We start from the raw sequence: 8,479 nt of genomic DNA, 5'->3' as shown, positions 1-8,479 counted from the left end.
GAAAGAGGTTGGTTCATCATGGCTCAAACCTGAACTGTAACAGGTATGTAGCAACTTCAGGGCTTGAGTCATGGTTGCAGTATTTTGTGGCTGCCTTTAATTGACTTTCATTATCGTTCAGCTTGCTTAAAGGTATAGTCCTGCTCCAAATGTGCAGTTGACTACAGTAAGCCCTAGTTTTCAGTGGAACTCATCAGCTGCAGGTTTTTTCTACTGCCTCCCAATTCCATTAGGTGAGAGGAAAGGATACACTCAAGGTGCGGTTCTGGAGACTGAGAGTGTAGGTACTCCAAAACCTCTCAAGGGCAGGGTAACAGTCCTTGACTAGAATAATACTGTTTGTTATATTCATGACCTTGATTCTCCTTGGAAGAAAGCACTTCACTTCTACAGTTAAGCAGCAGTAATGATTCTATACTGTGTGTAAGGGAACAAAGGCTACTTGTATAAGCCTGGAAGGTGTAGACAAATCATCTGATACTGCCTTAAGGTCTGTAATGCCGCAAAGACATTGCCAATGTGGATGAAAGCAAGGGATGAACCAAACCCAGCAGATCAGACATTGCCATACTTTGTGTGTGGTCTCTAAAGTGCTGGGAATATCTAGCACTGTTGGTCCCATCCTAAAAGTGACTCTCTGTTTCAGCTCTGGGTAGTCTGGAAGGTGATCTCAAGGGGAAGTACTATGCTCTGAGGAACATGACTGATGCAGAGCAGCAGCAGCTGATTGATGATCACTTCTTGTTTGACAAGCCAGTTTCTCCTCTTCTGTTGGCATCTGGGATGGCACGAGATTGGCCTGATGCCAGGGGTATCTGGTGAGTATGCCTGCAAGGGGGGAGTTGTACAAAGTCCCTGCAAGAAAATCGTGCACTTTTGGTTGTGGCTCATACTTCTGGGCAAAAGGGCAGCTTCTGAACTTGTATTACTGAATCTAATGAGAAACTTGTGCGATCCCTTCTGGGGAAGTTGCATCTAAACCAGCAGAATTTGGACAAGTGTTACTAACACCACATTGGGCTGTCAGGAACAAGCCACCTTGGCTAGCCTGTAACCGGAGCCTCCCCATCCAGCACAGGTTAGTGAAGCACCAGACAGTAATTGAATCAGCTTATGAAAGTAGATAGCTTCTAAAGGAGTAGATGTGCCACTACATTCAGCTCTTGTCCTGGGACCTTAGAGTAACTTGTGTTAACAAACCATAGCATTGTCTTAGTTCAGACTTGATACTGGATGCATAGTTATTCCTGTGTAGTCTCATTGCTTCTGCTTGCAGAAACTCAACTGATGCTGGACTAGTATGGCTTTACCTGCACTAGTGGTAAGATTTCCCCCCCTGCCTCCAGAGACTTGGTGACATGAGTTGACTGGAGACTTGGTGACATGAGTTGACTGGTGCAGAGGTATAGAATGGCAGGATTCTGCTCATCAGATGTAGGTCACCTACATAAAGCTCTGCATCTCAGGAACTTCTGCAGCGTAATTAACTTGCTCCCTTGTAAGCCAAGGGCTAGGTTTTTACCAGCTGGAATACTCCAATCTTATTACTGCAGCTGCTTCAGTACAACCCAGAGGAAGCACGCTTTGTTTCTGTAGGTCACCTTTAAGATTGCATCATCTACCTGCAGATTGCCAGCACTAGATAGCGCTGTCATCTGAGCGTGACTAATCTGCAGGCTTGAAGTGTAAAGTCTCAGTGTTGTCTGCATAAATAACTTTCCTCAGGTACTAGTTAATTTTTGATCCTAATCAAGCTGAGAAATTATCAGCATGATAAATAGTGATGATAGTACTTGGTGCCAGCTGCAAGCTAGGACAAGAGGGGCCCATTGGTGTTCAGAGGTTTTTATAACATCCCTGAAGCGCCCTGATCTAAAACTAATAGTGAAAACTCAACTTAGTTCTCTGATACGGTACAAAGTGCAGTTTAAAAGAAACTGATGGTAAAAGGCTTTGTTATATATTGTTAACATGGTGTCATTATGAACATCACTGTGCAGGGCTGCCTCAGAGTCTGTACTGATTATGCTTCTGCAAATCACTGAACAGATGGAATCTCTTAAATTTGTAAACTGAGGCCACAAGTGAGCTAGGGGGATGACTGGATTTGAGGGTTTGGTAGTGTAAGACTGGCTAATGTCATGTTACTTCTCATTCTGACCTGTTTAGATATAGGCCATTTTCAAACTACCTCTTGAAAAGAGCAGGGTAGAAACGACTAGCTGAACTCCACTAGGTCCTGCATGGACAAAAGAAGTAAGATTAATTTCTTTTGAAGAAGCAACTAAGTGAGCCTCTCAAAATAAAAGCTACAGTGATGAGTAATTTGGTGTTGTTACAATTATCTTGAAAATGTCAGGTGGGACAGACAACAAGTTGTTTGCCTTGTCTCCTAGGCACAATGATAACAAGACATTCCTTGTTTGGATCAATGAGGAGGATCACCTTAGAGTTATTTCCATGCAGAAAGGTGGCAACATGAAGGAAGTATTTACCCGCTTCTGTACTGGGCTAACACAGGTAAACAAACACTGTCAGAGTTGTACATTCAAATGGAATGTGTTTCTCTGGTTAGAGCTGAGAATGCAAACTCTTTCAAGCCCTCTCCTGAGTCCTGCACAGTGGTGCTTCATAGCCTGGGTCTCTGGGAACACCCAGAGCTGTGAGGGCTCTGAAACACCTATATTGGCAAAGATTTGTGGCTATGAAATCTAGAATATGTCCTCTGCTGTGGCACCCTCATCCAAGTGTCTAAACTGTACTTAAAGCATTTCTACATGGCTCTATAAATCAAGAATTGAGACACCCTGGGTGGGATGAGAAATTGCTTGAATGTGGACAAAGCTGGAATGAAGTTTCTAGGCTGAATGTCTAGTCTTGATACAAATTTGAGCCTTACCAGCCCCTTCCCTAATCCTAACAGATGTGCCAGCTTGACATGTACTAAATCAAACTTCCCAACAGATAGCGACTTCAGATTTCATAGTGTAGCTTAAACTTAGCCTGTCTCACTGCTAGGAGCAAGATTAAGGCCTTAAAAGCCCCTTATTGGTGACTTTTTTTTTTTCCAAATGGAGGGGGCTTATGTGACTGACTTAAATAGCTATTCAAACTGTTGTGGCTGTTGCTATGTAACTGAAGCTGTAAATGAGCACTAATGGATGACCTACATCCTTCAGGCAGAGGACAATATCTAAACATCCATTATCTCTATTTATAGATAGAAACTCTCTTCAAGTCCAAAAACTATGAGTTCATGTGGAATCCACACTTGGGCTACATCCTGACCTGCCCATCCAACCTTGGAACGGGGCTCCGTGCTGGTGTGCACATCAAGTTACCAAACCTTGGGAAACATGAGAAGTTTGGAGAAGTCCTGAAGAGACTTCGGCTGCAGAAACGAGGCACAGGTGAGAGGTGGTAATACAGTGCTGTCCTGGTCAGGCTGCCCTAAGACACCAGCAAAAGCCTGGCTACAGCTGGAGCCATGTCTTGGTTCACACTGGCAGTGCCTGTCAGACCATCCAAAAGGGACCCTTGCAAGCACATGGAGAGAACCAAGCCTTAAAATCATAGCTTGAGGGGGTGGGGATGCCTGCGCTCTGCTTATACCTTACTGTATCTGGCTATCTAGGTATGTCCTATCTGGTATTCTGAGCGCCAGATAAGGTGGACCTGATGGCAGCTGTTGCTGTTGTAAGAAGGGATGGGAATCCTGATTTAACTTCTGGCTATGAAATAGCTACAGCAGGTACTTCTGACCACAGGTTAGATTGCTCTTGGGTTGTGAGAATGAAGAGCTGGCCTAATGGCGTGCTGAGTGGCTCGTGTTGGCAGTCATGCAGCTTTATCTCCCTGCATGTAGGAGGTGGCAGCAGTGGCAGCTTGTAGGGAGTTGTCTTGCTGTGTTCCCACCTCAGGCTAGTGAGGGAAGAAAGGTAGACTTACCTGTGCTGGCAGTGATGGGTGTACTAACTAAATCTCCTGTTCCAGGTGGTGTGGACACAGCTGCTGTCGGAGGGGTGTTTGATGTCTCCAATGCTGATCGTCTTGGCTTCTCTGAGGTGGAGCTGGTGCAGATGGTGGTGGATGGTGTGAAGCTGCTCATTGAAATGGAAAAACGCCTTGAAAAAGGCCAGTCCATTGATGACCTCATACCAGCTCAGAAATAAAGCACTTTATTCTCATGCTTCCTAACTTATTGGATGAATAATAAAATGTCACTCTAATTCAAACCCCTGGGCTAGAGCCCACTTAGTTACACTGTAGAGAAGTCTTCCATCCATCTGTGTTAGAGTTTATTTTTTTGATGGCTGAAATGTTGCTGAAAATGAAATAAACTATTGTTTTGGCCTGACGTGTCTTGGATGTGTTAACTGAGTGTCTTTGAGATTTAAGTGACTTTGTTTTTGTAGTTATACTGGAGGGGCTGGTTTTGTGTGCTGGTGCATCTCCCTGGTTGTGTTGCTGCAGTCTACTTGAGTTGAAGAGTGGCTAAAGCAGGGTCAGAAGTGGACCTTTTAACTTGATTGTAGCTGCTGTAAACTTGAGAACCAGTGGTAAAGATGAGTCACTGCAAACATGCCCTACCTCCAAGGCTTGTACGTCTGCTCATGGCAACTGTAAACTGTCATTATCCTGAGTACAGCGAGCCAGGCTGACTCCTGTAAGGGAGAGAAGGCAGAGCTGGGTATGGAGGGCTGCTCTTCTCAGGCAGGTCCCCCTGGGGCTGCAGAGCTATGCTTTGAGGTCAGACTTCAGCCTGTAGTACAGACACTAAGCTAGTTTGTGGGGAGGAGATTGCATCTTTAATCTCTGGAGATGTGCAGAGAGTTGGTGTAAACAACTAATCACTGTTTTAGGGGGAAGGAGTGAGGTAAAACTTGGGCTAAACCCATTCTTCTCTCTAAGTGGTTTTGGCTCAGCCAGGGAAGAGATGGGGGCTGTAAGCTGCCAGTTACAGGAAAATAGCAGATAACTGTAGCTTTCTTTAACTGACTGATGTTGACCTATGGGCCAGTTGTCCCATGAACCTAAAACCAAGCAGTATAGTCAATAAAAACATGCTAAATAGTTGGGGGTTTTTTTCCCAAACTGGGTCTGGCTTGCAAGCTGAGGCTATTGTCTGGGTGTGAGCTTACAGTGTTGTATCAAGTAGGTCTGTTCTCTGAAACGGCTGTAGTCAGCGTGTGCTTTCTGTGTGGAAGTGTCACTTTATTAACCTACAAGAACAGCATTTTCCAGAAGTATTGATAGCCAGGAGCATCAGACCCTTAGTAACAACAGCTTTCGCAGCCTGTGCAACCTGGGAAGCAGATAGCGCCTGCTGAGCATCTCTACCCGCTGCTAAAACCTGGCTTTTATAAAGGGAGCGTGATGAGGGGTTGATACATGGCTTTGCAGCGTGCGGCTTTATATAGGCTCGTGTAGATAAGCTTTCTTTTGTAGAGGCTGTGATATTTCTAAGGCTGTGATTGCAGGCTGTCACTTAGCTGAAGTGATGACTCCAGTTGGGGTAAGCTAATTAAATTTTGGTGAGGGAAAGGCTGAGTGAACATCTCAGATGAGATTTATTTTTTTTTTAAGATAGCTTTCTACGTGATTCAAATTTAACTGGGTGGGGGAGAGGAGATCACATGTAAGAGTTTTGTTCTGTGCTGGGTGATGTTCCTGTATTTGAGTTAATCAGCACAGGGATTTTTTTCTGTGCAAGGCTTGTGGGAGCAGGGAAGGGAAAATGGTGCAAGAGCCAACCGGTTGGTTCTGTGTATTCTTTAGATCCCCCTTGCTGTGCTTGGTGCCACTGTTCGCAGGTGCTTGGCAAATAGCTGGTGCTGCACCTTGTAATCAGGGCGCGTTCATTTAGTGGTGCCTCTCCTGGCACGTTGTCGTTACTGTGCCCACAGCAATTGTCTAATGGAAGGAGGTGCCTGAAAACTTGTCTATTTTTTTTTTAGCTACATTGGCTGGACTAATAAAAACCTCTCTTCCCCTATGCATCTTGTTTCTCCTGTGTCCGTAGCCCACTGGAGCTGCTACAGCGCTCTGTCTCGTTTTAGCCCCTGGGTCCCCACAGTCTGAGGCAGGACCTGTTGCTGGCTAAAAAATTATGGTCAAAGCAGCAAGCTAGTCTTCAATGCTTGCATCCAACTAGAAGATACTTCTCTTTAATTGGTGTTCTTTCCCACCCACCTCGTTTGCTGTGTTCCTTCTTGTTGCTGCCACGAGGAATAACACGACCGGGCTTTTGTTTCAGCTTGTACAAAGCAATTGAAAATACTCCAGAGAACAAACCTGTCACGGCAAAAGGCTGGACACAGTGACCTACCCCAGCTGGGGCTCATTAAAAACCTGCGATCAAGAGAGAAATTAAACCTCCCACCCCCTTGTCTTAAAAGCTTTGGGTTGATTCTCGGCATTACTCACCTGGGTGCCTACCGTGGGTCGCTCTGATACTGCAGCCGTATGGGATAGATCATACGGAGCACCTGAAATTGTGCTGGGCGATGGCAAGCTGCCACGTGTCAGGGGTGCCTCGGCCTTAAACCGAGGGGAGGAGAGGGAGGCCATCAGTCGCTGCCGTGCTTTTTACAGGGGAACTGCAATTAGCCTTGCTGGTGGAGCCACCCGTGTCACGTAGCTCTTGGGAAGGACGCAGGAGCTGGCGCAGCCGGCAAGGCCCTCTGGACGGGTGAGCTCATGCTCTGCATCACACCCAGCGGTGATGGCATCATTCCTCGCCAAGCCTGGAGCGGTGCACAGGCTCCTCCGTCGGCTGAAAAACTGCTGAGGATGTGTGGGTGCGGGCTGGGGGAGGAGAGGGGCCGGGGAGTCCTTTGGGCCGTGCAGGCGCGTGTTGCACCTCCAGGCTTTCCCGTGACGTCTCAGCTGAACTTTTCTCGCTTACGGGTTCAGGAGCAGCGATCGTCGCTGCCATCGCGCTGCCAGGGCGGGCAGCTGAGCTCTGCCGGCCGTAATGTGGGCCTTGCATAGGCCTCTTCCGCTGCCGTCGCACGCCCTGCTCCCACGGGCTGGCGCGTTGGCCACCGCCTCACCACTCGAAACACGATCCATTTTTATAATGTTTTCAAGGGGAATTTCTTTCTATTCATTGTTGTCTTCTTCTGCTGGACATTTCTGCTCTCCTCTGGTCAGCCCAGTCCCCTTCCCTCTCAGCACGCGTGGCACAGGCAGCACATTGCCTGTGGGGACCCCAGGATCCTTATTCAAGAAACTGAGAAACCATTTACCTCTCATGTTACACTTACTGGCAGGACACTGCCCATAAACGCTCCTTATTCCATTTTCATGCTATCTACTGGAAAATTATTCATGGTTTTTCACCCGCTTGTGGACGGAGCCACACGGAGGATGGTGGCAAGCTCAGCATTACGGCATTCACCCTAGGCACCCTGCCACGCTGTGGGAAGCTCCCAGGCCTGAATGAAGTGGCCAAGCTCCTCACACGTTCCCCTGTGCCCCAAGCCAAGGTGGGGGACAGGATGGCTGCTTCCCGAGGAGGTCCAGGTGCTCCACGGAGGCTCCTGCTTCCTGGGATGAGGTAGCCAACCCAGGTGACTCCTCTCTCACAAAAATAAAGTGTGGAGCAAGGTGGTTTTATCTGCTGGTTGCCCAGCAAGAGCCCTGACTGGGAAGTTGCTGCTTGAGCCCTGCCCTCTGCCAAGGATCGTCGCTGGGCTCGGCTCGGCTCAGCTTAGCCCCAACCACAGCCAAGGCCAGGGCAATGCTTTCCTCTGGCTTTCCATTTTGCCCAGTGTAATTAATCCATCACTAGGCCAAGAAGAAAAAGGAAGGTGCTGTTGCCTAACGTCTCTGGCAGCCATCTGTGAGGGAGGAGGCTTAGGCTCCAGCCTGTCCTCAGATGAGTGTTACCATATTTTTACGCAACATGGAATAGCTTGAGCAGGAGAGCTTGAGTGATATTTTTTTTCTCTCCGCCCACCCACCCACACACAAAAAATGTGGTAGCGTGGTGGGCAGGGCACTCTTCTGGGAATGGAGACAGCATCACAGCCTTTTCATCTCCTGTTTGCTTTTCGTTTTCCCCTGGGGAAGCAGCAGGCCAGCAGGCTCCTTCGGCTGCTCCTTGTTCCTCTGGCTAGTCTGCCTTCCCACTTCTCCCAAAAAATCATAGTTACAAAGCTGGAAATAGCCCGGGTGACCATTTTCTGCAGCCCTCCACCAGTGGGACAGGGCACTTCACCATCCTGGGGCTTTGTTGGGTTTATTTGTCGCCAGTGAAGGGAAGCCAAACCCAGGGCTGGAGGAGGACACCCCATAGCCCAAGATGTTGGGATGAGATGCTGATCAGAACCAGGTCATTGCACCGCTTGACCATCTTTCCCTGTCTTTGACGTGCTGGGGTTTATTTTCTTATACAGACATTATGCTTTGGCAAGCTCCCGCCCAGCTCCGTTTGGAGGCCCAGCCCCACAGCACCTCCACCCCACCGGCTGCG

General features: G+C 47.9%; 1 protein-coding gene across 2 annotated transcripts in view; it reads left to right on the top strand.

The window, feature by feature from the left end:
• The window catches only part of CKB (creatine kinase B), a 7,194-nt gene extending 2,905 nt beyond the window's left edge, over positions 1 to 4,289 (top strand). For both annotated transcript variants that reach the window (XM_009637101.2, XM_009637102.2), the window contains 4 exons: positions 647 to 818; positions 2,397 to 2,520; positions 3,221 to 3,410; positions 3,994 to 4,289. In XM_009637101.2, the coding sequence (XP_009635396.1) occupies positions 647 to 818; positions 2,397 to 2,520; positions 3,221 to 3,410; positions 3,994 to 4,172 (665 nt within the window). In that variant the 3' untranslated portion in view covers positions 4,173 to 4,289. The remainder of the gene's footprint in view (positions 1 to 646; positions 819 to 2,396; positions 2,521 to 3,220; positions 3,411 to 3,993) is intronic.
• The last annotated feature ends 4,190 nt before the right edge of the window (positions 4,290 to 8,479 follow it).

Source organism: Egretta garzetta, unplaced genomic scaffold (assembly GCF_000687185.1).
Source record: "Egretta garzetta isolate BGI_Z169 unplaced genomic scaffold, ASM68718v1 scaffold334, whole genome shotgun sequence".
Lineage (NCBI taxonomy): Eukaryota > Metazoa > Chordata > Aves > Pelecaniformes > Ardeidae > Egretta > Egretta garzetta.
The sequence above is the reverse complement of the archived record's forward strand: the minus strand, read 5'-3'. Positions and strand labels throughout refer to the sequence as shown.